We start from the raw sequence: 27,951 nt of genomic DNA, 5'->3' as shown, positions 1-27,951 counted from the left end.
CACCAGGGCAGAGGCTCCCTCCGTGCCCCTCCCATGGACATTCCCATGCCAGCAGCACCCGGCTGTTTTCCCCCTTGCTGGCTCCCAGCAAGGCTGGGCTGATGCAGTGGAGGAGGCACTCAGCAAAGAGGGTGGGGACAGAAGGACATGAATGGGGGGCTGGTGCAGACTGGAGTGGCTTGGCAAGGGGAAAGCAAAGGGGCAAAGCAAGGCAGAAGGAATGGGATTGGGGCCGTGCCAAGACATGGGCTGGGAATGTGATGGCCACAAGGCACAGGGACAGGGATGTGGAGGAACAGGTAGCACTGCTGGGTGCACAGGTGCTGGGCACACCTGGGTGCAGGAGAAACAGAGACAGCTCATCCCAAAGGCCCAGGGCAGGGCTGCAGATCCCTGCCTTTGTAAACACATCCAAGCAGAAATGCATCTTTATGTTCCAATGTCACATTCAGGGGCGTTAATGGAACTTGGGCACCCCCGCACACACCCCATGATGATGGGATGATGAAACCAGTTTCAACAGGTGGATGTTGAACTTCAGAGCCATGTGCCATTGTCCAAAGTGGCTTTGAGTTCCCTCCCTGCTCTGAAAAGGGATTTCTCTTTCCACCTCTGTTGCAACCAGTTCCCTGTTGTCACAGTAACACAAGCAAAACAAGTCAGGCTGGTTTTCAATGGGGAGGAATAAAAACAACTGTTTTTCTTAGTTTGCAATTAAAAAGCTTCAAACCACACCCATGGTCACAGGTCAAAAGTTTCTCTGGATATGAAGCCACAAGGGAGCCTCTTAAGTGAAATTTTACTTCCCTCTTGTCTTCTAGTCCTTTTTGTTATCCAGGAACTTCAGGCTGAAAATGGAAGCATTTTTTCCCCACAAGCTGGAAGAGGTAGTTTGGCACCACTGTTTTCTAGGCACCTCTAATGTGTTGAAAATATCCCTTCCTGGGTCTAAACCCCTTTTCATTGTCGTGGTTTAACCCCAGCTGGCAACTGAGCTCCACACAGCCACTCACTCAATCCCCCGTGGTGGCATTGCCCTGACAGGGTGCAGAGCTCCCAGGGCTGTGCCTGGGTGCAGCAAAGGAAAAAAGAGCAGCAAGGACTTATGCATTCTCAAAATCACAGCAAACCCATATTTATTAGTGACACCGTGGCAGTGTATGAGAGAATAGCCATTCACCAAAAGCAGGAGTTGTTTGCCTCTGCTTATTGAGGATTTGATTCTGATCACCCAGAGAATTCTCCTACAGCCTAATGAGCCCCTTCCAGGCTGTGCTTTGCAGGGGGATCAATGGCAGTGGTAATTCCTGGCATGCCTCAGAATTCAGTAGCACCCTTCAGGAACTGTAATGATCCACACTGCTCCTGAGCTGAGTTAAATACTGTCCCCACTGCTCATCACAAGCCAGAGAAGGCATTTCCAGGCATTGCGTGAAAATATTAATTTGTACAGTGGTTTTAGGGTGAGGGAAACAGACTTAAATGGGCACACAGCAATTAAAATGACAGTTTCACACTTGTGCTGCTTGTTGTTCATTTTTCCCTGGATACCAGTAACAACCCTGGATGCATAAAGGTGCAGTCCAGGGATATTTTAGCCCTTTGAACCCAACTATACCATTTTAAATCTCGTGGCTTTTTTTTAATTGTTTTTTTCTTCTTTTTTGGCTCCAGCATCAAACTGTACCCAACCTGTAAGATATTGAAGGGAAACAGATTGTGCCAGGCTATTCCTTTCTCTGGCAGGCTCCTTGTCTTCATCACCAAGATCCCACATAAAAAGCTGCTTGTTTACAGGCTATACATTAGAAAACGAAACCCAAACCCAGCCTGGAGACGGCAGTCATTGTTCCCAGGGTTTTTCAGGCTCTCAGGATGATTTCCATCGCAGGAGTGAGAACACCTTGTGGATCACGTAAACCAGGGTGGCCAGGAATGCAAATACCTGTGATGGAAAAACAGCAGCCAGTCAATTTTCTATTGCACAGTGCCACTCCAGCACTGAGCACACGCCTCGTGACGTGCCACACGTTTGGGGGCACATGCATGGTGAGACAGCGACTGGTTTCTCTTCCCCCCGCTCCCCAGATTGTTGGTGCAAATAAGGATTTTCACTTGAGGTCACTCCATAGGCACCTGCTGCCATTCCTTGCCCTCCTGCCAGGCACTCACCACGGCAGCAACGTTCTCCCTGTACGCCTGTCCCGGCAAGAAACCAAGTATATAGGTCAGGTAGGCTTCCAGCACCGCAGCACTGAGGTAGAACAGCGCTGCTGTCTCCTGGCAGATGACATCCTAAGGAACAAGGATCACACAGTCACCTCCGAGGGAGTCACACTGCCCATACAACCATCCCCAGCCTGCAGTTTGGACATAGCCAGCCCCAGCCAGGCCTGGGGTTTGTCACAGGCACGTACCAAGGTCACCCAGCAGCCGCCGCCGCCGTGAGCCCCGCATAAGTAGAGGCACAGGAGGGAGATGGACATGATGAAGCAGAACACGGAGACAAACATCACCCAGCCCTGCAGCATGGAGTCTGGGATCCTCGAGGATGCCACCAAGATCCACACAAGGCCCCCAAAGATCTGCAAGATCAGAGAGGGGTGCAGGGTGAGTGTGGGACAAAATGACTTGTCCGGAGCAGAGCCAAAAGCCGTGCACGCCTCTGGCACAGCACAAGGCATCAGCCCATGATCTCTTTGCAGCCTCCACTTGAAACTGGGCATTTAGCTGGGAGCATCTGCCACTGATTCTGACCCAAAAAAATTCCTCACTGTTGCCCTGCCTCCTGGTGCCACTGCCACTCACACCCTTCCTACACCAGTGTGCTCAGAGGAGGCTGGTTCAGACCCTTCTAAGGACTAGCTTTAATGAACAGGGAGGCTGATTTAGGAGAGGTGTGTTTACTTCACACCCAGCATGTCAGATCCCTGCCAGGAGCAGTGTCAAACCCAGCCCACCTGCACAAACAGCACAGACACCTGCCCTCACAAAGGCCACCAATATCATTCTGAAGGGTGAGAACAGGCTGAGGACAGGTTTGACCAGTGCCTGGTCCCACTGCTGGTGTGGGATCAGGTGGGACCTTGTCAGCCAGCCTTGGGAGTTTGCCATGGGTTTTCTGGTGGTACACAGGGACAGATATGTCTAGGCTCCATCCCTTCACCAGCAGACTCCTGCACAAGAGGATGGGAGCATGATGTTCAGTGTTGTGGAATGTCTGGAGTGCAAGTGGTGCCTTTGCACTGAAATGCTCTCAGTGGCTTTTCTGTGCCACACATCTGCCCAGTTGCTTCTTGGACCTGTGCAAAGTTTAGTCTGTGCAGCATCCTATGGTAAGGAGCTCCACAGCTGAACCCACACTGGTGTGGACCAGTGCTGTTTTGGGGAGCTATCCCTCACCACTGGCCAGTATGGGATTCAGGCAAATGTCCAGAGGTAGGAGAGCCTTGCTAACTCTAAGGTCATTCTGATTCATGTATGGCCAGTGTATCCCATTCAGCATCCAAGTGCCAGATCCTACTCATTTCCATTTCCTTCCAGGCATTTTGCAAGTGAAAAGAAAGCTTCTGATTTATGATAACTCAGAAAATGTTACATCATTTGTGCCACCTCACAGTTGTAGGAAAGCTTGTTGGTGCCATTATGCAAACTGACACATTACATCAATGATGTGGTTGAGATGTGGCAAAGACCTGAGAGAAAATGGGTCTTCCAAAATGCTGCTGTTCTGGTCCCTCTTGTAACAACCAAAGGCTGACACTTGAACACTAATCCAGCCCTTTTAATCACTCATGTGCTGACAAAATTAATGTGTTGCAGCTAAAAATCCTGGGGAAATGCGTTACGGCTGCTCCATTAAAATCAAGCACAAATTACGGTAAGAGTTTGGGGAAAGAAGTACCACAGCTCATTTCCTACCACTCAAGCCTCCTTCCTGCAGGCTTCTGTTTCTGTCAAAAAAAAAAAAAATATCTGTTTGACATAGTTTGATTATTGACTTTGGTTTTAAAGTGAAGACTCATAAAAAAGGAAGGAAGGATTGAGAGGCTTTCAGTAACTCACAGAAGGATGTGGACAGCAGTCTAAGAAAAAAATTATCCTTTAAATAGCTTTTACAAAGCAAACATATCTGCTTTCAGCTTGGTTCAGCTTTTCCACATAGGTCTGGGTATCCATATGTGCAGAAAGTTCTTCAGATTAAATAGATTACAAGAATTAAACTGAGCCTCGCAGATTAAAAATGGTAGCTCTGAATCAGCCCATGCAAATGTGGCAATCATCTGAGCTGCAGGTAGGATCTTCTGAAAATTTCACAACCGTCTTAGCATTCAAAATGCCAATTTTGTTTTGTTTTGTTGCCATCTTGGCCCATGGCAGGCAACCTGAGATTCCACTAAGGAATGAGAAACTCTTTATCCCTCTGAATGCTGTGATTCAAAAAAAAAGCCACCTCCTTTGTACACAGCAGAGGTCACACGGCTACCCCGCCCAGAATCTTCCTGGAGATGGAGAAATCCAGCCATGCAGCATTCCTCCTTCCCGGGTGGTTCCTGGGCCTTCAGGATGCACATTTCCAGATCTTTCCCAAACCAAAGGACAGGGTGCTCCTTTCAGCAAGCTGCCCTGGCAAATCCCCTGGAGACAGGGATTGCAAATGAACAGTTCAAGGGGAAACGAGCTCGCTGAGGCTAACACAGCTCACTGGCAGGGGTGGCTGGCAAGTGTCTGCCCAGCCAAAAACTCCACAGGGACTGAACATCCTCCTCCATGTAGCTGCAGGAAACCTGCACCTTCCTCTCAGGCAGAGACCAGGTCTGCAGAGCACGACTGAGCAGCTGAGGCAAAGCCTTTCTCTACATCCTCTTCACCACACTGTTATCACCAGGAGAAAGAAGGGAATGCTGTAAACCCCCCGGGAGTGTGGAGACCAAGCTGGGTGATGGGAAGGGATTTGGTGCCAGACGACAAAACTGAAGTTTTTAGCGTAAAATAATCTGAATGCCATCCTACAATACACAGCCAGAGCTTTCAGTGCTGGAACAAAGCGCCCAGAATTCGGAAAAAAATCTTGTGAAAGAGCACGTTTCAAGAGCAGGGCAGAGGACGCTGGGGAAAAGTTCAAGTTGAGATTTTGCATTTTATGACCTACGCTCAGAGCAAATGCTTTTAACCGTATGGGCCAAATCCATTAAGATTACGATCTCCCTCTGCTCCATGAAGTCACAATGTGGAAAGAAGTTACAAGGTGTTTGCTCACCTTTTGCTCACCCACACGCCCAGGTCCAGCAACTAACTCCGCACCTGCGGCTCGGGAATGCTGTGATGGAGCAGCACAGCCTGGGCTGGCCGGGCTCTTTGCTGCTGAAAACAATTCCCTCAGCTCGCCCTAATCCGCTGCTGCAAGCGAGCAGCTCATCCTCTGCCTGTGCCATCCCCTAAAATCACCTTCCTGTTAATTATCCGGCTCGATTTGGCAACCTGCTGGAAATCCACAGCATCCCCTGTCGGGTTTTTAGGCAGGAAAGGACGACGTTTTTCAAAGGCACCAGAAAAATCCCACTGGGACACTAAAGGAGAGCTTCGGAGCCTCACGCCCTGTGGTTTTCTCCGAGGATGAGATGCCCCCAGCCCCTCGTGGCTCAGGGAGGTGGCGTGGGTCCCGAGCCACGTATCTGGGGACAAGTGTCACCCCTCGGACACCCGTGCCGAGTGCCCAGCCAGCAGCCACGGCCCTCCCCCAGGGAAAAGTCATCACTTACGATTTCAGGGATGAAGAGCACATCTGGGAAGGTGGTCAGGACCGCCAGGCCACTGGGCAAAGTGCTGGTGGAAGTTGAGGAAGACATTGGAAGCCTCTGGCACGGTGATTATCAGCCACTCTGCTCCTCACTGCTGAATGCAGCCTCTTACCTCTCCCTCTTCCTCTTTTCCTCCCCTGGTTTCTTTCCTCCCTGCTTCCTGCTGTCAGATGTAGACAGCTGTGAGCGGCACAGGTGTGGCCGAACCCTGTGACCTGGAGTCACATGGGAACTGTTCGGGACGTGCAGGGGCAGCCCCAGGGTGTTGGGAGCAGAGCCCGGCTGTCCCCCGAACGGGCTCAGCGTGCCAGGCAGGTCCCTGGGCAGGGCTGGGTGGCACCGGGGTGACAGCTGAGACCAGCAGAGGACACACCCGTGCCCCTCCACCTGGACAGCCTCTCGTCCCCTTTTATCTGCGCCGTGTGCCAGCAGGGCCCCGCACACCTGGGGCGGTCACAGCAGAGGATGCTGAGAGTGGCTGGTGGCCAAGGCAGGCAGGCCAGGATGTGACATGGGACAAACGCTGGGGCCTCGAAACGTCCCAGATATCCAGGGGTGAGGGCGCTCAAACTGCAGGATGGAACACCTCCATCGTTGCAGGAGGAGATTGGAAACGCCAAGGTAACACAAATGACCTAAAATATGGGACTTCCCAAGCAGTTTCACTTCTTAAATTTTTCCTTTTTTGTGTGTAGTACATGGGAGCAAGTAATTCCCCTTCATATGGAATATTTACTCCTTTTAAAGACACTTGGGCATGCAGCAAAAAACACAGAACTCCAGAAGCTGAAGTCAAAAAGTGCAAAGAAAGGACTTGCTTCGAGAAAGGGTGTTAAAACTGTCCCTTGGAGAAAGCAGTGAGGCAGATGAGTGGAGAAGGCTTGGAGAGAAGAAAAACTGGGCAAACGCTTTTAATAAGCTGAAGTGAGGGGCAGGGTTACATGGCAGAGCAAGCACAGAACCACAGTGCTGGTGTGGCAGGGAAGGGATGGGATGGGTGCCTCTCACCCAGACGTTGAGCTCTATTATTTCCACTCAGTTGAAGCGAAAACATCAAAGGAGATAATGCCACCTTTCTTTTCTCTTCCCCCCCCCCCCCCCCCCCCAAAAAGCCTCACTTAAATGCAAGTTCTGTGCTGACCTTCATGACTTCCTCAAAGGTGGGAGAGTGTTTTTACTGCATCCACCCGATTTCCCGCTTCTCTAGTGAGACTCCATTTGCCCTAAGGTGACACAGCTACACCTACTGGATGAAAACTTAAGATATGAGGCAGACATAGAAACCAGTCAGCAAAGAGGGAGAGCTGGAAGCAGTGGGAATGCAGATACTCGAGCTGGATACACAGACACAGTTCCAGAGGGCTCTCACTGTCTCTGTAAGGGCTGAAGATGAAACTCTCCCTTTCCTGGGACCACAGGACTGGCGTGAGGAACAAACAACTGCATTATGTGTACCAGGGGCACTGGTGCTGTTCCATCTGGAAGGGCTGGGATAGTTTTAAAGAATCCTTTCTTTGTCCTATTTACAAATTTTTGGTGATGGCTTAAAAAACAGGAGGATTAGTAGAACACTGGGTTCAGTGGTGAAGAGTGCTGAGACCAGCTTGACCAAACTCTCTTAAATTAGGCCCCTCATGAGGGTACTCCTCCCAACTGAGATGGAGCATCAATAGGGGTGTGGAAGAGCCTGGTAGGGAAGCGAGAGACCAAAGTTGTGAGCAGAAACCAAAGAGCTGGTAACATCTGATTCAAACGTGTCCTGCTGAGGACAACATAGAATCTAAAAGCTGCAGGACAATCAAGCTCTTTGTACTACTAAAGATCAGTCCCAGTTTTCCCAGCACCTCTACTTTAGATGCACGAAGATCCTTCCCCTGGGTGGGAACACCCCTCAGGGACACCTCTGGAGGCTGAATGACAGACTTGCCCATGGTCAGTGACAGGGGTGAGTAACATCAATCTCTGTTTGACAGTTATTAAGCTAGCTGTATTATTGGTGTGATAAATAGAGCACTGTATTAGCAGCTGTATTGTGTAGTAAATAATTCTGATCAGATTGATGTTTTGCCATTTTGCATTTTTATCTTTTTGGTTTTCATCTAAACATCATTATTGTCAATTTAAATAAAGCAGTCATTGATTCATCCTTCTCAGGTGCTGGCCACCTGATAACATGACGGGGTTCCCTAGGGAGATATAAACCACTAAGGGCTTTCTATCTGGGAAAGGTTTCTCTGAAAAGAGATGCCTGGACACCCAGTTTTAGAGCTGGTATCCCAATACTGGATGTGAACTCCAGGAGGATGAGGATGCCTTTACTTGCTAAGGAAAGCACCTCACCCCATCGTTGGTGGTGCAGGAGATGCTGTTTTGGGGAGGTACATACCAGCAACAGCTCTTTTGAGAGAACTGGGTTAAAGCAGTCCCCCGTGGACGTATTCAACACTGGAGGCAGCATCCAAATTTTGGTGCAGGGCTTCTAGGAGTGGATTACTCCCACACAGGAAGTGCCATGAAAGGAAGAGGGTGCTGGAGCCTCTTATCTGCACCAGGAACACTGGGGATAGCAGCTTGCCTTCCAAAATAAAGGTATTTCTTTTTGTCCTGGCACATCCTCCAGGATGTGGGGTGTAATTCCACAGGTGTGAGACAAATGTGGAGCCAGCAAGAGTTTCCTCATCAGGCAGCTGCTGTGACCCAGACTTTTGCTGCATGTTTGCAGTTAAGGTGCAAGATCTATGTGACTGAAGATACATGAAGGCCCAGTTACTTGGAGAAATTTTGGAGGTAGTATCCAGACTTCCTAAATGGTACAGGCATCATTTCCACAGTCTATGGCTGTCCCTCCAAGGTGGCTGCAGAGTTTCAGTCTTCACTTAGTCCATGACTGAGTTTTATCCATCCCAGATGTCTTCCAGGACAGCTCTGCCCTGGACCACACTGGTCTCCAACAATCACTCCACCAAGGAGGTGGCAGATCCCAAATGCCTGCTCTTTGGTTCCCTCTATCCCATCCGCAATGCCAGTGGCTTGACAGAACAGCTGTTCAGCATGGCCAAGCTGTGAGCTCAGCTCCAAGAACTGGCACAACGAGAGAGCTGCTGAAGCTCCTCAGGTTTGGAGGAAGTTGCTGAGACAACTCGCTCAGAAAAAAGGGAGTCAAGCCAGAAAACACCGACGCTGCTCAAAACTGTCCAGTGAAATAATCACAGTGAGCGAATTTATTTCCACCCTCACTCCCCTCAAAGAGAACAGGCAAGTACTATTCCCTGAGCATGAAGGCTGGGAAAGAAAATTTTAAGGGTGCCTTAGCCCTCCTGAGCATCTCACTGCTTCACACAGCACAGCTTTTAACCCCCCTTTGCACAGAACAGGGGTCACACTCAACATCTCTGTGGAGGTGCTGCCCAGCTCTCACAGGCAGTGACACAAACTCTGCTAGGAGTTGAGTATCAGTTGGCAAAGCCCTCACAACCTGTCAAAAAGATCCCACAGGGTACACAAATGAGGAAAAAAAAAAAAAGAAAAAAAATTAAGAATTAATCAGGTGAGGAATGTCTCAAGTAACAGCCACAGGTTCCTGATGCCAAGATTCTGGTGCCCCCTCCCCTTCTCAAAACAAAGCCCACACACTTCCAGTTTTGGTTTAGGGTTGTTTTGCATTTTTTTTTTTTTTAATAAAAGAAGGCTTCCAGATACCTAATCACTATTGTGCTGTTTGTGCAGGACAAACAAACTTAAAATACTCAAATGCACAAGTCAAAACAAGCTGTTTCAAACTGCTCAGCAGTGCAGGCTCAAGCACTTATTTGCAATGGCTTTACTCTTTGTACAACCAGTTCTATATGCAGCAATGACTGTATATAAAGAATATAGTACATACTATTGTGTTCATTGTCAATTTACAAGAGAAAAAAAATAAATATTTTCCATTCTTATTATACATTAACACTTCAGTAGAAAGTTACAGCTGTTGTGTTGGCATGACCTGCAATGTCAGAAGGAAAAGGGACATGCATACTTATCTATTAAGAACTCTAAACTATGACTTGTAATAAATTACAGAGGATAGATACCAGCCAACAGAATACTGATTATCTGAATTCAGCACGTTTGTGATTCTTGCTCCATGGTAAAAGCCAAAAATCTTGCAAAATACAAAAGCCAGTAGCTTGCATTATGTAAGTAAGACAAACCACATATGGTACAGCCTCTTCTCCAAATGTCTGAGTAACAGGCTTGTGGTTTCTCAGGCAAAGGAGATTAAGTTGTTGAGTTGATCCTTGCACCCTTCACACATAACTAGCACCATAAAGATGCAAGGATCTCAGCAAACACCTAAATTTCATGCTTAATGGATAAAGCATGCATTTTGTAGAGTTTGTGCAGGGTATATACTCTGTTCATTAAGGTTACTGTGCAAAAAAGATTCTCGACCACTGAAGATGTTCCTGTAATTCTGTTAAGATTATTAGCAACATTTTTAAAGTTTAGCAGGCCTGTGTGTGATTAATGAAAAACCTGCACTCATGGTTCCCACCTGACTGCTGTGCAAGGGCACTGTGCCACTGAACTGAGAGCTGAGGAAACGAAGGCAGCAGCCTGAATGTCCAATGAAGTGGGGAAAAATGAGCTGCAGTTTGCTAAAACATAAAAAAAGTATTTTAAAATGGCACCAAGCTTTGTACAGGTGGATCTGCCAGTGCAAATACATAAACATGAGGTACCAATTCGTTCAGATCTTTTCATAGGCCAGATCTATTTATACGTATCTTAAAATCACTCTCAATTTCCTGCTGCCAGATAAATGCTACAGCTTGTCAGCCTGAAAGTAAAATCAAAATCAAAACAAATTTTCAGCATATTTAGTATCAGATCATTGAAATTTCTCTACAATTTAGTTTGAGCTTTCACTACTGAGACTGGTTAATTAATTATTTTTTTTTAAAGCACTAGTGATAGCTTTCAAGATTTGAGGAAGAAGTTAAAACTCTATATGTAAATTGGAACAATAACTATAACTGGCTGAATACTTTAACATTGTTTGAATTTTACTAAGTACTGTTAGGAAGGAGGAACACAGTTATTGCTATTTGAAGACTTAAAATTAAAACAAACCAACCTGAAAGCATAGACTGAACTATTCCAATGGTGAAAATTCTATAGATACAAAACAGCATTCTGCCTAAAATCAGTCCTTTTGCATCTGAACACTCTTCAGGTTATCTACAGCTTTCTGTTCCAGGTAACTAAAATGGCATTTACATGGAACTATGGATTTGAAGTGGCTAACTGGGGGACACACACAGCTTTTCAACTCTGGCAGTTCTTTCTTGAGACGTTCCAGCTGCTCCACCTGGAATATATTTGGCTGTTCAGGATTTGAGTCGTATATCCTTGAATAAATGAGAAAAGAAAAAACACTGATCAGTGCAAACTAGCAATCCATAGAAATGTACAGCAGATGAAGCACCTGGGTTTTTTTCCTTAACAGAGCAAAATTAGGTCCCAAAGACAGTTTGTTTGGGGTTAGTATCCCAGGTTTTGCTGCTCATGTCACAATTTAAAATGGCATTCCCTTTACACAGACTAGTTAGTCTTTCATTGGATATACTAAAAACCTACTGGCATATAGTCACTTAATTTTTGATTTTACAGGTGGCACAAAGCAGTGAAACAAGAGCAGTGTTCCAGGCTTCAAAGTTCAAAGCGTAAGAAATTTCAGAGCCCTGAGATTATTTGAACAGACTGTGATACACTGCTTGCACATAATGGAGTGTTATACTTACTGTTTCAAGAAGTATTTCACTTCCCTACAGTTCAGAACTTTTTCATTTTTAAATTACCATAATTACCACCACAATATTACGTGAAGAGTGAAAAACAGAAAATCTGACCTCCCTCGAGGCCTAATGCAAATTAACCATCCACACTATTTTAAACAGCCTATCCCCTTTTCACTTTCTTGTTTTCACATACATGAACAAAGCTGCAGGATTTGTAATGTCAGCATCATACCAGATTGTCCAAATCCAGGCCACATTTTGAGTGACAGTGTAAGCACTGAGCACAACTCAAACACTATTATGGTGCAATTTATTACAAAGAAAAGCACTGGTGCTCCTGTAACCTAGCACTGGTACAACACCTACTGTAACAAGGATATACCTTGATTTCTCAACATTCATTTCTAATATCAGCATGTACATATCCAAAATTTTAATCCTGGCACCCAGCTGCTCTCACTTTCAGATACTACACGTACACAGTTCCAGGTATTGCAGATTTATCTCCTTCAGATGAAAACTTCTGCAAGAAATTACTATGGCTTCTGCCTTAGTCTTCCAGAATGTTCAGACTTCACTTATGAGTCCTTCAAGAAAGTAGTTTGTTTTTATTTCATCATCCTTTATCTCTCACAGGTTTTCAAGTTATGCCCGAAAGGAACCAATGCCACTAACAAAACAATGTAGTGCTGATGTGACAGAGTGCAAGGTGCCCTTTTATCCCGACAAGACAACTTCTGAAGTGCTGGCAACTCCAAGACACCAAAAACAACATGCAGCTCAAAGATGGGTACAATAATGGGATTCAAGTGAGGAAACATTTCCACAGGAAATACTGATATGGATCACAGTAAGGTCAAGGACAATTTCTGTGAAGAAACTCCTAAAGTGAGGATAGATGCTGTCCAGTTTGATGAAATTCAAACAGCAGGTATAGCATTTAAATTACTTACACAGAACTTACAGTCCAATACAGGCCTAAGATATGGCCCAAATTTGCCCAATGGAAGCTTTCTGCAAAGTAACAGCTCTACCTTCCTTCCTGTGCTTTTGTCAGCTGACACGTTATGGAATTCACCCTGTGAATTCCAAACAGAACACTGAAACTTGAGGATAGTTTTCTATATAAAACACACATTAGGAACCAAGAATCTGAAGTCCTTCCCATCAGTTAGGCACTGGAACAGTAAAAGCATGGTTCTTCTAAGCCCCTTGCTCCTAGGACATGGCTAGGCATTTTTCTGAGCAGCTTCTGGCAAGTAGTTTTACTATTTTATTACTACTTTATTACTAGTTCTTTACCACTACAAGTATAAACTCTTTTAATTCCTGCTCCATTCTAAATCCTTTTCAATTGAGATTCTGGACAAATTCAACCCTCTAAGCTCCTTTCAAGCTGCCACTAGAGCCAGTCCAGTCCAATGTGTGTAAACATTTTCTTTTAAACCAAAAGCAGAGAAGACAACTCAAAGCAAAACTTCAGAATTTCTTGACCCTACTTTTTGTTTGGGTCCACAAAAGTACACCACCAGTTTGCAGCAACAGAGCTCCAGTACTTCTCCAATTATTTCCAACATCACTGTAAAGATAAGGAATAACCTCTCATCTTCCTGTCATCCACTCTTCAACAGGACAATTATTTGTAAGCAACTATGCACCCAAGTTTCTCCATCCGACCTCCTGTTAATAAGCAAGCCCTGCAGAAGACTTACAAGTCCTTTAAACATTACTTTTTAAAGTAAGCACCTTCTACAAAAGACGTGCAGGACATTGTAGGGCTCTGCAGTGGGTGTAGAAGAGAAGTGCTTGGCTCCTGAAAGGTGTTCTGCAACCTCTGGAAACACATACAAGACAAGAGGCAGCAGCACTGAAATACTGTTTTCATGCTCAAAAGATTTTCTGAAGCTTTTGAATAAAGCTTTTCGCTTTTCTTTAGATCTTGAGAAAAACTTGAGTTTACTCCGCAATTCACAAAACAGGGAAACTTACACTGTCCTTGTATAACATCTTAATTCAGTCACTGAGTAGATTATAAATCAACTCATACTCACTTTCTCCACATATCCATGCTGTCATTTAAGTAGCATGCAGTTTCAGGCAAACAGGGCAGCCCAGATTTCAGCAGTCTTCTGCTTTTGAGAAGTGTTTAAAACGCTTTTGATTTTATTACCAGCTAAATTTGTGTAAATGTTGGGAAGTTACTAATACCAATCAAGCACAGCTTTTGCCTGCAAATGCAACATGCAGCCTAAGGAACTGTAGTGTTTGGACAAAGCTGTCGTGGAAAAGCTCTCAGCATCCACATTTTGGAAACAGTGATTTAGTATTTTTATGCAGTTCTGTGCATTATTCAACAAACAAAATTCAGATCACGTAAAGTGAATGAGAAAAGATGATGCAAGTGTAAGCTAGCACCCACCCCTCTCCACATTGGTATTTAATATACATGCAGCAGGTGTAAAAACACAAGGCTGCTTTGTTCTTACTAAGTATATTCAAATACAGGAATATTTTCTGGACTGTTGACAAAGCCTATCCAAGAGAAAAACACCAGATCAATCACCCCAGAAATCCTGCTTTAAAAAAAATCAGCATTTTAACCAAGCCAGAGAATTTCACAACAGATTGGAATTTCTTCTCTAATTAAAATCTAAGCATGAGACTAATAAACCATTTTAAGGATGAGATTACTGTGCAGACAGAAGATACCCAGTCATGCACACGAAGTACTTTCCTGTGTAAGAGCCCAAATAAAAGCCTGAAGGCAGACGTGGCACCTTTCTGTAGAGGCTGCCCTTTGAATTCAAATAATTTGGTTAAACACTGAGACAAATGGTAGTTAAACATAGGAAAATGGGAGACTATCATCCCAGCATCCCAGAACATCTGTTTGGATTAATGACTTTGGGTGTACATAATAATCTGCAGCCCAAGTGGAGAAAGGCCTGGATGGGGGAAGGGAGCGCATTTCTGTTCTTTCCTCTGCCCCAGTGACATCAGCCTTTTGATATTTTTGGCATTTGTAAGCTTCCCAGATTTAGTCTTGCAGTTTTTCTCCATGCAAAGCAAAGCCAGACCCCCTACCTGCATTTTTTTTTGCCCAGTGCTTGGTATCACCAACTTTTGGTATTCAGGACACAGTTTTTCTGCCATCTTCACAACTGGCTACAGTGTTTTGGTCAATTCTACATGGATGATTAAAGTTTGGAAAAAAAATAGCTTACAGAAATAATCTCTATGCACACAGTTCATAATCTCAGAAATAACTACTGCACACAGTAACTCGGTGCTACATACAAGCAATCTAAAATTCACTAAAATTCCCCTATCCACTTCCTAGATTATTCAGATAATTAGCACTTAACATGGTGTAAATAAAGGTCTAGTAAACAGCAACACAAAATACCATATTTGACAGGTATCTGGACTTGGCCATAAATCCAGAGAACTAAGATTTTGCAGAAACCGTGGAAGAAGCATCATCATAATTCAGCCCTGGAAATATTCTGAAATTGGAAGACACAACGACAGCATGAACTAGATTTACACTAAAACAGATTACTGCAGCCTCTGCTTATTTCTACACCTTGTAACAGTCATGTACATCTCTCTTGAGTTCTGCTTTTTAGATTTAGTTTTGAATTTATTCGTGTCTAAACTCCAAACAGCACAGAATATAGATGCTGACACCATACCTATTTGTACTCTTATTATCAACTTCAAGTCTGAAATGATCTGGAAGACTGGCTCTTTACCCAGAAGCTCCAGCTGTGAGTAGAAACATATGCTGCTAGGTTTTACATTCCTACATTCCAGGACTTCCAGGTCCACCTGCATTTCAAAATGTCCACCTTGAGACATCTGATGCAATTTTCATTAAGTGTCATATCCCTAATCTGTATTAAGATTGAATTTAATTTTATTCACACAAATAGTAAAACTCGAAAAGCAATTAAGAATTGCAAAGGGACATCCCATTACTTGTTTTGGCCTACAGAAAACAAGAGAAGTGACATTTAGAAATTACACTTAACAAGCCTGCACTAACAGCTTTGGAGCTAATACTAACTGGGTTCCTCTCCAGAAAATGGAAATATATTGAAGTGGAAGTGATAGAGGAGGCAATGAGAGAAGGGATGAACACTATTAAGAATCCAGATGATCTGAACAGTGAAGGAAGGTTAAGAAATTTTTGCTCAGTTAAATCCACAAGGGAATTCAACCTTTCAATGAATTGGCTGGTTATCAAAAAGTCAGATAAAAGATGTTCTACTGTCCTACCACAACTGAAAACACACCACACAGTACAACAGGACACAAGGCGACACGTAGCTGACTTGCAACCTCAACATAAATGCCACAGCACTTAAGTGGTGTGGAATATCTAAAGCAATAAAAGCAATATGAAATCAGAAATTAGGCTGTCAACCTGCTTTACTGCTTTACCATAGCAGTGAATATCTACTGCACAAAGAGTAATTAACAACTCTGGAAGACTGGACTAGTAGACAGGAGAAGAAGGAACACTTGATGCAGCAGGATTTAATTAAAACACCCCACCAACAATGTATCACTTGAACTTATGCATACCACAGAATAAAATTTCATTACCCTATGACTGCACACTATGTAGTCAGAGGATTGTTTCACCTGCATTCTAGTCCAGAGGTATTTTCCACTGACTAAAGGGGGCCCCAATCCTGAGCTGTAGCAGAGGTGCAATGTGCAGCACTGCTGTACCAGGAAAGAGAACTTGTATGTCCATGTCTTCAGTCGGAAGCTGATCCCCAGTGTAAAAACCTAGTTATTCCTTTCTTATTGCTAAGGAATAGGAGACATCCTGTACAGCACAAGATGTGACACCTCTGGCAAATCTGAGAAGCAACAGACCCACCATCTTGAAAGGACTCTCAGCAGTCAACTACAGATTGAAGAGTTAACTTTTTTTCTTTTATACTGAGAGCCTAGAACTCTAGGAGAAAACATATTTGATTTCTTGCCACTGGATACGATTAAACTGACTCTCAGTTTTCACTTTGTAAAACAAAGCCTTTGACAATTATTAATTCCTCTTTCTTTGGTTTTTTTTGGGTTTTGGTTTTTTTTGGTTTTGCTTCTTTTTTTGCCCCCCAGGTAAAACAATATACAAAGCAATACTCTTGCTAAAGCAGAAGGTTTGAAAGCCTTCTGTAATTTGAAACTTCAGTTACACTTAACGCTTTCTTATCTGTCAGAAATTCTAGTTCAATATACAGCTTTTCAAATTAAACTTCGTCTTATAATGATGAATTTCTCATCTTCAAAGACAAAAAGACCTAAACCGTTGGGTTCTTGTAAGCAACTAAATAACACAACAACACTTTTGTTCAAATATTTAACACAGTATTCTGATGTCTCTACCTGAATTTTTGGATGTAAGAGCTACTTTCTGAAGTTACTAATTTGGCAGTTTGCCCTGGAGTCACTTCAAGCTAATTTTAACAGGGAAAATAATCCACAGCTTTGAAACACAACAGCATGTTGTGTTAACTATTTCCACAGCTTAATGTAGAATGCTGAAACTTCCAGTCAAACAATAACGTTTTCCTCACCGTATCATATACAAAACTTAAAAGTTACTAGCATGAATATTAGTAGCACCTTAAACATGTATGCCATGCACTAGCTCTTTTAAAGAATCAAATTACATTTAAGTTAATCTCAGGAAAAACAAAAGTTATTTTGGTTCATATATACAGCTGAAAGAGAGGGAACTGGTGTTAGACTTGCTCTTGATCTGGGTTTATGGGGTCCTTGTACTTTCTGTACCCAGTCAAGCAAGAGGCAACATGAAATTTCACCAGAATCAATTTACAACAGTTTCTAAGCTTGATGATGGTGGTGATCATTATTATTATTATTTTAAAAACCCACAACTAAGTACCTGTCATATATCAACCCATGAACACCATATTCTTTCAACTTCCTCCTGTTATCCGGGTCGTTTGCATCATCACCCCATGAAAAAATAACCAGGCCTTTGGATATGGCCCGTGTAATAAACGCTGGATTCCTCAGCAGGTCTTCAGAATGCACATTAATTCCCTGAAATACAAAAGACTTCAATTAAAATCCATGTTTCTGAAACACTTACATCAGTTTTTTTAATCTTAGGACACTAGCAGCTCCTCAGCATTTCATCCATAATAATAAAAAAAATATTTAATACAATTAAAGTTTATTTATAGTGCAATTTTATTAAAAAAGCATTTGAAACTATGAACGTTTTTTGGCAGTTACCCAATATTAGTGCACTTCTTTTGTGAGGTTAGTCTTAATTTAAAGCATTAGTGTCAAAAATGATAGATTTAAAACAAGCAGTAATAATTTAGTTTGATTTTTACTTGTCAGCTTACCAGCAAGTTTTCAAACTGTGCAAAGTTAATGGCAATTGGAGTTGTGCGAGATCTGAGATCCATAAGCTCTGGATAGAGTTTAGATTCCCCTTGGGTGAGAAATAACACAGGATACTTGTTTTGCTTGTGTCGGATCCTGTCAGGAAAAAAAAGCCTACAAGTAGCAAATGAAAAACTAAAACAGAAAAAATAAAAGTTTCATCTCACTGTTTTGAGGGAATTCCTCTCTTTCCTGCATGTTCTTCTAGTTCCTAGCTGGTGCAAGGAGATGGTCCCACAGTTCAGCATCACACTGTGTGACAAACTGCTCAAATGAGCCCTTTTGCCACTGCTGGAGATTAACACACATGTTAAGGGAAGCTAGACTTGATGTTGAACTCATCCCCACATCCTCAAAATGTTCACGTATAATCTCCAAAGGCCATTTAATTCTGTAATTTTCTTCTTAAATGCAGAGATTCAGGATGATCATGAAGATCCACAATGGGAATTTCTTAACACGGTTAATATACAGCCCTTAACCTTCCTAATGCATTTTTCAAACTGGATACTGAAACAAGATGATTGTTTCTAAGTTAGGCTTGCACTCCCCTCAAGTATGGCTGAAAAAGGCTTTGGGATGGCAGAAGAATTCCTGACCTTTTTTTGCTGTGCTAAGAAAGAGTGAAGCATCCAGAAAGGCACTTGACAAAAATATCCAGTATGACTTTGTTCTCCCATTTTATTTTTGGCTCATTTCAGATGGCAAAGTAGTTTTTCAAAGTGCTTTTTCTCATTTCAGTTCCCAGCTATTTCGGCACCCAAATTTTATGTCTAAGCGAAACACCTGTTATTTATTTCCTGGTGTGTATTTTTAAATACAAAGTAAATTTTACCAAATAAAAATACATTTCAAAAACAAAGTACATGATTTCTCTCTTCTTAACTTACATTGTACAAATATCTGCATGAAAAGAAGAAAACACAATTCTTCTTTCTCCAGCATTCATCAAAACAGTTTTCAGAATAATATCTAGGAAAAGGTTCATATCAAAGTAGGTTGATAAGTTGCCATCCCATTGTCCATCCTAGAAAGAGAAAGCACAAGTTTGAGTCACTTAAATGAATGCTTAATAAAATGATTTTAACCAGCAATGTCAACCTGAGCAAAGTGAGAATTCAGCTGGCCAGTTTGAGCACAGAATCAATCGTTCAGTCTGTTTAGCCCTGGTTACAGCTCTCCAGGACTGACAGCCTGAGAGGTGCAGCTGAATTCTCATAGCAATCAAACTCACTGAAAAATTCTGTCTCCCCATCCAAGGAATGCATTCCTAGGAAGCCTATTACAGCTTCAAAAACACAAAGAAATTCCCTGAAGAGCACTAATTACAGCAGCTACTCTCTGTTATTTTTAGCATATTGACTTCCACCTACCACTCTCCTTAACTTCCTTCCCCCAACTCCAGGCTTCCAATCCCAGCCTTTACAACCATTTCCCTCTGGACTGAGTGCTGCACAGTCCAGCTGAGTCTGCAGCCTGCTGCCTAGAAGGAAGCAGCTGCTTGCATTACTGCACCCTGTTGTAATTGCTCCTGCATTGGGCCAGGAGAGGTTGAATTTCTTGGGACTTTCCTGCCTGCCCTGCTGTGATCTGTTGACTTCAAAAAGAGTCTCCTACCAAAAGCAGTCTGAGCTGCATTATGAACTCAATCCTACAGATACTTTTTATCATTTTAAGAATAAGTCTGTTCATTTGTTGGAGGTGCTACTTATACTCCCAGTTTCAAAGCAATGCATTATTAAAAAAAATAAAAAAGGCACAAAACCCCACAAAAATTACGCCTTTGCAACTCATAAACTCTCACATCAAATTACAAGCTTTAGCTGTGAGAATGTCAAAGAATCAAAGGAAATCACATGTATGTTTACTTACCCTTTGTTGAGAGATCCATTTTATTTCTATGTTGAACCCAACATCTTTAGAAACAGACTCCAGGACCTGAAAAAAAGTTTTACTATGAAGAGAGCCCAAAACAAAGGAGGACAACAAAGCACTGTGAAGGTAATTCTTGGGAGAACATATTGGAATTTAATGCTAATGTTGTCTAACAGAATTAAAAGCCCTAAGTTTTTTACATTTTCTACAACACACATATACACCCATTTCTACTCCATCCATCTTAATGAACACATAGAGGTGGATAAAATCTTAAGGACAAGATTTTGACAAGGTACAAATGTGAGTCAATTCACCTTAACACATGTGAGAAATGCCCTATTTGTACTCCTAAAGAAAAAATGGCTTTTCTTTCTCCAGGAAGTTATTTTGAATGCAAAGAGCATCATAAGTATGTAATCCAGGAGCTTGCCATTAGGATGATAACAAAAGTTCTTTCATGTGAAATTCTTGTAAAGAATTATCTGCAAGGTGATTTCAAACGGTGGAGCTAACACAAACCAATCCAAAATGGAAACACGCTGGAAATTCACTCAATACTTCTCAGTGTCTGGCTCTGAGACATGGCCAAGACACTGTGAGGAACTGCCAAAGGCCAGAAGTGCTCTCTTTGAAAATCAGAAACAACCATCAATGTATTAACAGGCAGTGCCCACATGTCAACCAGCTGTAAAACCGAGTACATCCTGAGCTACACAGCTTGGGCTCATGAATTCAGAGGCTTGTAACACAGACTGTTACTTGTAAACACTGAAAACCCTCCAGTATCCAACAATAAAATCCCCGTTCTTAGTGCCAGCATTGGTACCAGAGGCCTAAACCAAAAAAAAACCAGTATCATTTGCTATGTGTGCAAAGCTGAAAGTAAAACACAGGTTTGCATGTTCCCCAATCATCTTGCTCCATATTCACTACTTACTCTTTGCAGAGAAGGAAATGGCTGCGTCTCAAAAGCAGAGTTCTCTTCCTCTTTAAAAGATGCTGGAAAGAAATATAAAATATTGAATTAAAACAGAAGCATAATCCCAGTTATGCCAGAAAGAAAAGAGTGGCTCAAAATCATAAGGCCTTTAGGAGTGAACAATAAAATCATGTCTCCCTTCTGATTACCTACACCTTTTCCTCTAACACTGACATGCTGCCATTATGGTGTTGGCAATTCCTAGTTTGGAATTTAAAACCTTGCTACAGTATATTTCAGAATGGCTTCTCCCATTCCTCACTGCTTCACTCAGTGAATTACATCCTTGGCTATCAAGGCTTGTTTTATTTATTTATTTATTTTTAAATTTTATCTTTTCTTATACAGGTAAGATGTGTGAGAATTTGCTGTCCCTACAAAGGGGATAATTAAGGCCAAAAATTAACAGTACTGAAAAGATATCCTACAGGATTTACCAAAGTTCTTGTCAGCAATTCTGAAGAGCTGAAGGTACAGCTGGAGAAGCGTAAGACAGAAACATGAGTGGCAATTTTATTACAATTATTCAAAAACATATATTGATCAATATATTTGCCTTCTACCCTTCTGTCCCTGCTTCCCAAGGGAGCAACTTCTGTTCAGATCCTTCCTTCCCAGTAAAGAACTCTACAGCATGCACAAAATTAACTACATAAGCTTTTAGAAATGTTCAGGACAAATGTGATTACAACAAGCAACCACAGAATTTATATAATTACATGGTAATAAATCAATCCCAACACTCTTCCAAACTAGTACATACCATTGTGATCTTTTACTTTCAGGGCTGTCACGTGAGCCAGCTAAAGAGCATAAGAGAAACATTAACACTCCACCCACAGGTCCCTACATGCAAAATATAACTAATTTTGCTTGTAAATTGTTTTAAAGTTTGAAAGTCTACTATAGACATTTTCAGTAATCTGTGAAAGAATAAAAGACATACTAGTACATATCACAATTTTCTTTCAAACTTTGTTTTAAAGATTTCAAGAAAAGCTCAAAACCAAACTGAAAACATGCTCACTGAAAATTCAGAAATCATGTTAAGGGTAGATCCATACAAACTGTAATTCAACATCAAGGTGTGAAGAAGTCTAAACATTAATTCCTCCTCTGTGTTCCAATTCAGTGCAGAGGGCTGACCTGTTTTATATTACAGTCACACATCCTGAGCTAGAATTAGGCCAGACACAGCCAACTCCCTTTGTCCATTCAAATGCTCTCTCCACAAAAAGGAGCAGACCAAGTAATATTAAGTAAAAAGAATCATATGGTTCTTGGACCAGCCAGATGGGTTTCCTTGACTGAGGGCAGGTATCTCAGCAGGGTCTTCAGGAGCCCACTCATCCCCTGACATTTTTTATCTAGACAATTTATATAGACAATTCATTTGGAAGGTAGAACAGAGTTCAACACAGTCCCTTTTAAGAGCTGAAATTTAGATACCATATTTCTAGAGGATGAAAGTAATGACATTTATCCAAGTTTGAAAAATGAAAAAAGTGTTTTTCTTGAATTACCTAATTGTTCTCTTTGTACAGTTTATAAGACTCTACTCTCCTGACCTATTAGCTACCAAAACCTCCAAGGTTCATAGATAATTTGAAATCCTACACACAGCATATTGTATTAGCCAAGGTAACAATACCTTTAATAACTGCAGCTGATCAAATGTGAGTTCTTTGACTGCAATCTCAAACAGTTCCAAAGGCTCTGTATCCAGTTTCTTTGAAGAGAACCAACACATAATTAAGCAACACTGAAAACAACAAAAAAGCCTACACACTTTTTATACAGTAGCATTAAAGGCCATTAATATTTCCTATTTTATTGATAATGATGCAAGTGATCTCTTATTATTAAGATGATCAGTTTTCACAAGACAATACAGGCATTTTTACAGCATAAAACAGGTGTCAATTTGAAAAAAAACCAGTGTTTGGTCTTTCATGCAAGTGAGAGGTTTTAAAGTTATTTCTTCTCAAAATGTTACCATAATTATTCTGTAAAAACTTGATTGGTTAATGCATTCAGGAAAGAATAAGTGAAGAAATGCAGTAAAAAATATTCCAAGGTAGTTCAGTTTACTGCTGTTTATCCAATGTCTCAGAAACTAATTAAAAAAGATTAACGTCCTGGGGTAAAATTGACATACACAGACTGCTCCCAAAATAAAGATCTGGCATCAAAAAAATTCTGTCCATTTCTCACTTCCCCTCTTCACTAAAAACTTTTTACTGAGCAATAAGACAACACTGAGTGAAGATACACTGAACATTCATCCCCCTCAGTCAAAGATCCATTTCCACAGCTGTTAAAAACCAAGCTTGTTATAAAGTGCAATACTGCAATGGGTGTGGGAGTTTGAAGACACAAGACTCAGTGCCAAGAAGACAAGAGCAGCATGCCCTGCAATCTCCCTCTGCATTCACTGCCAGAACTAGGACGAAAGATAACCAGAACAGGACAGAATGCAAATATTCAGGAGTGAGTATAAGAGTACCCCACAGGCACTCTGAATACAGCACAGTTGTCTGCTTATTTCTTACAAATCTTAAGTCAGAGAGAACCTAAATAGTAACTACAATGTGGACTTGAAGAGTGCCAAGCCACGCATCTGAAATGTTGTTACTATGACATCAAAAGGAAAAAACCTCAACTTCCCTGCTCTATGCACAAAGTAATGCTGCATATTTATTCCCATTCCATCCCTTGAGTCCCCAGAGTTATTTCTATGAGAGCTTGACATTTTATATCTCTAGAATGGGCATATTAATACATAAAATACAGGTATTATGTTCTTTACCTTTTTCATGGCCATGCAACATGTGAGATCGTGGTATACTATAGGCACATGATCTTTAGAAAGATGTACATCAAACTCCACATATGCTGCTCCCTACAGAAAATTGAAAAACACAAAACAAAAGCCCATTAAAGGACTACAAAACTGTATGCAAGTACTGTCAAGTATTCACAGGTCCTGGACATCAAGCAGAAGTCAAATACAATCGGCTGTTATCAGTTAAACCATGCTTAGCAATGGATTATTAATGATGAAAAAAATTATATGGCAAATTTTCTTAATTACTACAATACAGACATATATATATATATATATATGTTGCTTAATCTTATAAACCCTCTAGTAAGATTCAAGTCTTGTGAACCTGATTACAGAGAAAGACTAAGATGATCTTTTTAGACACAAATGTTTTAAACACAGATGACTTTGAGGGATCTTCCTCCCTCCTCCCCATCACTACACCAAGAGACAAGTGATGGCTCCATATTGCCAAGGCTTTAGGGAGATATTCCATATAGGAAGTTCTGGAGTCACTAGTGAGTAACACAGTAGCAGGGCATTATAATCTTTGCAAGAGCAGAAATAGCTGCATCCCAGCATTCTCCTGCCCTTTTCAGCTCTTAAGTGATTTTCTGTTAGACTTTAAAAAAGGAAGAAAAATCCCAAAGCTGTAAGTACAGTCTTTAGGAAAAGAGGGAGGGCCAGAAAGAAACAGAAATATAGTAACAGGTTTGGGGTTTTATACTTATATTGACTGTCTTCAAATCATGCCTTCAAAGGCCTCCAAGAATACCATTCATCAAATTATCACCCTGACACCCACTTTTTCAACCAGCACAGAGAGAAAATAGGACATTTTTCAGCCCTTTTCTCAGCAGAAATATTTTCAGAGTGGTTGCTTTCAGCCTTTTCAGTCTGCAAATAGATGAAAGCACTTCTCTGGTGATGCTGCTGATGTCTTCACAGCAAACTTCTGCCTCAATGCATATTTCTTGTGAGCATTTTAAAAGCTGTCTACAAACCTGTAGTGTCCATGCAGGGACTAAGAACTACTGTTCAAAACAGTAATTTAGTAGCTATGGTTTTATTCAATTTTCAAGATTACTGGAAGAAATAAAAGTGACCACCTCCATCAAAGAATTTAGGCACATGGAACTATTATCTCCCAAACTGGAAGTTCTGTTTTAGGATTTCAAGTCTTCACTTCAGCAAGCACCAAAACAAGGATTGGTTTATTCCATCAGCTCAGCCCCCAAGTCACATTTTCAGGCAGCGAGCTTCAGTACACAGCAGTCTCTGAGCAAGACCTTTGCCACCTGAGAGGATGCTGACAGACTCCAGCCGTGCCAAAATTTTATTCCTTTGTTCAAACTGTCTGTATAGAGTTGAGATTAAAATTCTCCCTGCATTAGAATACCACCAGAATATACTAAATAGAAGTTTTGATTTTTTAAGGGACTTGAGAATGAGAGTCTAATCTACTATTAACTTGCCATAACTCAAGCAACTTCCACAGTGATTTTTATCAAATTTGCATCAGTGCAATTACCATTCACTATACTGAATCATGCAAATTAAGCACACAAGCCAACCTATCTTGCACTAGACAAGTTCTTTGTGTGTGAAAAAGTGTGTACATACATGACTAGCAGCACTCCTCAGGGATGCAATAGTGTTCTCTTGAACTTTAGCAAGCCTGAAACAACAGCCAAGAAAAAGGCTTTGTTAGATGCAGTATAGCACAGAACTGAAACAACAGAAATACAAACCACAGGTTTTTGTTCCAGAGAATACCCACAACTTGAAACTGAAGTAAATGACTATGGGTTGCAGCTTTTTGAACTGTCCACTTCCTCAGCTGATTGGTCAGAGACACAAAACCATTCTCCCAGTGTAAAGTGCAAACAAACTCACTTAGCTGTTGTTGTAGAATTCCCCGCTCCCCTGTGTCCAACATCCAGAGTTGTTCTTGGTTTCCAGTATCTTGCATATGAAGCCTGCATATCACAAGCATATCCCTGGATTGGTTTGATAATTATGTAGTCCACTGCAAGAAAAACAGCAATGCTTCACGTGTCAGTAAGCAGCAGTTGGCTTTGAGGAAAGTTATCCACATCTGTTAGTGGTATCAACTGTACCTCTAACTTTTCCAATTGTCTTCCTTGGATTTCTGCTCATAATAGCAAGGGTAAGAATTCCAGCACTCTTTCCAAGTTCTGCAATTGTGGATGACAGGAGGCAGGCAGAGCCTACGTGACCTGGGAGCACATCATCTTGTACTACCTTCTCACCTAAATCTTCCTAAAAACAGAACAAACAAAAACCCAAAACCCCTACTGTTAGACGTGAGAGAGAATTCTAAACAAACTCTTCTGGCTCGCTACTCAGGACACAACACAGGTTTCTTGTGTGTTACACAGAACACTCATTTCAGCTAAAATTGTTTAATGTGAGTTAAGAATTACTATCAGAAAAATGAAAATTTTGACTGAAATCTACAGAACTTGTATTTTCCTTTGAGACCCCTAACATTTGATGAGCTTTTCAGATAAAAACAGTATGCATGGAATAGTCTGTCTTCCAAAATGCACAAGTCCTGTCTAGAACAAAAATGAAGGAGAGTAATATTTATGCTTAAAATGCTAAAAAATTTGGCATGCATTTTCAGGGAAGAACTAATACACAGAATGTGCACTTGACCATAATCAAGGTCAGAAACTATGTAGACACTTTACAATTATGACTGTAAATGATCTCAAAGGCATTTTCAGACCAAAAAGAGAACGCTTTAAAAGCTTTATTCTGTGTAAGTAGTTTCTTTTAAAAAGAACTTCAAATATTAAGATCTTTGAGGGGAAAAAATGGTGCAAAATGACAGACGTAGTAGTGAGATGAGTGAGTTCAGAGGAATCTTTTTTTCTTATAATATAAAAATTTAGGTTCAATAATTTGTGATATAACCAGTTCATATACACATTGTACAGGTTGAACAGGAGAAGCATAACTTAGCTCTGATAAAGGATTACTATCAAGTCAACCTAACAGCATGCAATACTGCACACATAGAGATTCAATTCTAATTTGCTCTGACTTCTAAATAAGCAGAACTGAAAAACTTCCTGTGTCAAATCAAGAAGGCTCACAAAAACCTTTCAATAAATGGCTTGGCAGTCAGTAGTCTCATGTAAACAAACCCAAAAGACCAAGAACATCAGACAGCAGCTCTTTCAACAGTGAAATCTTCACCATAATTGACTTGAGCTCCAAAAGGCAGACTGGAGTTGCTAGGGGTAAAGAGACATACCTCAAAAAAATCGAATATTAATTCCAAGTTATCAGGCTCCATGGTTTGTATGGTGTATTCTATCCATCTGTCTGGCTGCAAAGCATAGCCACAGTCTGGCTGAGTGTGCCGACACTTGTAGTCATCGTTACTGATTAAGGAGAACTCCACCGTGTTTGCCATTTTCTGAGGGACAGTCGGGGACGTCTTCTCTTGGCCCTCTTCGTCATCGTCCTTCTCTAGGCCTTCCAGGGTCAATTTTACTCTACTCAACCAGAAACACAAAACAGATGCGTCACTTTTAGTCACAAGTAAGTCACTGCAGTGCCTTTGTGAATGGTAAAGGTTTAGGAAGAAGCTTGAGCTGTTGACAATTAATATGAGGTAAATTGCATGCTGAGATGAGCAGGCTCTTACCTAAACCTTGATGTTTTAAATTTCTTCTTAGATATCAGTACAGGGGGTTTCTCAGAGTAATGCAGACGTAGCCTTATTTCTGTCTGACAGGTCAGCCACCCAGAATCCACAGTTTTAATACCATCTATCAAAAGCCAAACAGAAAGGAGAAGACATTTTAGTAACTTACTTTAGGGAGATCTCGGCAGTTCCTCTTGCCATCATCTTCCAGATAATCCTCCTTATCACCAACTTTGACCAACAGCAATGCAAAAAGTTGGGTGCAGCCTTTCCCCAGTCTTTCTGTACTACCCAGAACAGCCAACAGATACTGCACTTGTCTGCTGGCTTTTAAGGGGATTAAACAGGAACACTGATCATGTGTAAACTATTTGCAGGACAGCACTGAGTAGCATTCCCTTGTCCTGGGATCTCTCAACACATGGAATAATACTGACAGGAACTCTGAAGTTTCATAAGCAATTAGATATAAATGTGTCCATCATCATAATCAGTGCCAGTCAGCAGGACAGGGTGCAGCAGCAGTTCTGATGAAAAGCATGGAGAATCCTCACCCTGAACAC

The 27,951-nt window shown here is 41.8% G+C and overlaps 2 protein-coding genes across 6 annotated transcripts in view; both read right to left on the bottom strand.

Annotated features, from left to right (window-relative positions):
* Positions 1 to 1,158: 1,158 nt before the first annotated feature.
* Positions 1,159 to 5,867, bottom strand: MAL (mal, T cell differentiation protein). Of its 4 annotated transcripts, XM_062489480.1 has the most exons (4): positions 5,763 to 5,867; positions 2,418 to 2,585; positions 2,173 to 2,295; positions 1,159 to 1,945 (listed from the first exon to the last, which is right to left on the bottom strand). In XM_062489480.1, the coding sequence occupies exons 1-4, from the start codon at positions 5,847 to 5,849 to the stop codon at positions 1,871 to 1,873; spliced, it is 453 nt and encodes a 150-aa protein (XP_062345464.1). In that variant the 5' UTR covers positions 5,850 to 5,867; the 3' UTR covers positions 1,159 to 1,870. The 4 variants fall into 4 exon arrangements, with proteins under 4 accessions (XP_062345464.1, XP_062345465.1, XP_062345463.1 ...); XM_062489481.1 differs by lacking the exon at positions 2,173 to 2,295; XM_062489479.1 differs by lacking the exon at positions 5,763 to 5,867 and having other exon boundaries at positions 2,418 to 2,949.
* Positions 5,868 to 8,992: 3,125 nt separating this feature from the next.
* The window catches only part of GPCPD1 (glycerophosphocholine phosphodiesterase 1), a 38,515-nt gene continuing 19,556 nt past the window's right edge, over positions 8,993 to 27,951 (bottom strand). For both annotated transcript variants that reach the window (XM_062490664.1, XM_062490665.1), the window contains 14 exons: positions 27,389 to 27,512; positions 26,993 to 27,236; positions 25,827 to 25,989; positions 25,603 to 25,735; positions 25,330 to 25,384; positions 23,689 to 23,781; positions 22,531 to 22,608; positions 21,643 to 21,682; positions 20,838 to 20,899; positions 19,895 to 19,960; positions 18,913 to 19,049; positions 17,983 to 18,118; positions 17,511 to 17,671; positions 8,993 to 11,197 (listed from right to left, as the gene is read on the bottom strand). In XM_062490664.1, coding sequence (XP_062346648.1) covers positions 10,993 to 11,197; positions 17,511 to 17,671; positions 17,983 to 18,118; positions 18,913 to 19,049; positions 19,895 to 19,960; positions 20,838 to 20,899; positions 21,643 to 21,682; positions 22,531 to 22,608; positions 23,689 to 23,781; positions 25,330 to 25,384; positions 25,603 to 25,735; positions 25,827 to 25,989; positions 26,993 to 27,236; positions 27,389 to 27,512 — 1,697 coding nt within the window. In that variant the 3' untranslated portion in view covers positions 8,993 to 10,992. The remainder of the gene's footprint in view (positions 11,198 to 17,510; positions 17,672 to 17,982; positions 18,119 to 18,912; positions 19,050 to 19,894; positions 19,961 to 20,837; positions 20,900 to 21,642; positions 21,683 to 22,530; positions 22,609 to 23,688; positions 23,782 to 25,329; positions 25,385 to 25,602; positions 25,736 to 25,826; positions 25,990 to 26,992; positions 27,237 to 27,388; positions 27,513 to 27,951) is intronic.

This window comes from Cinclus cinclus, chromosome 3, assembly GCF_963662255.1.
Source record: "Cinclus cinclus chromosome 3, bCinCin1.1, whole genome shotgun sequence".
In the NCBI taxonomy this organism is placed as follows: Eukaryota; Metazoa; Chordata; class Aves; order Passeriformes; family Cinclidae; genus Cinclus; species Cinclus cinclus.
Note: the sequence above shows the minus strand (reverse complement) of the source record. Positions and strands in the feature narration are given on the sequence as shown.

Coding starts and splice junctions, on each gene's coding strand:
- MAL (XM_062489479.1), bottom strand. CDS start 2,726: ATGCCCAGTTTCAAGTGGAGGCTGCAAAGAGATCATGGGCTGATGCCT. Junction 2,296..2,417: donor GCGGCTGCTGGGTGACCTTG/GTACGTGCCTGT, acceptor CTTGTTCCTTAG/GATGTCATCTGCCAGGAGAC. Junction 1,946..2,172: donor GGGAGAACGTTGCTGCCGTG/GTGAGTGCCTGG, acceptor TTTCCATCACAG/GTATTTGCATTCCTGGCCAC.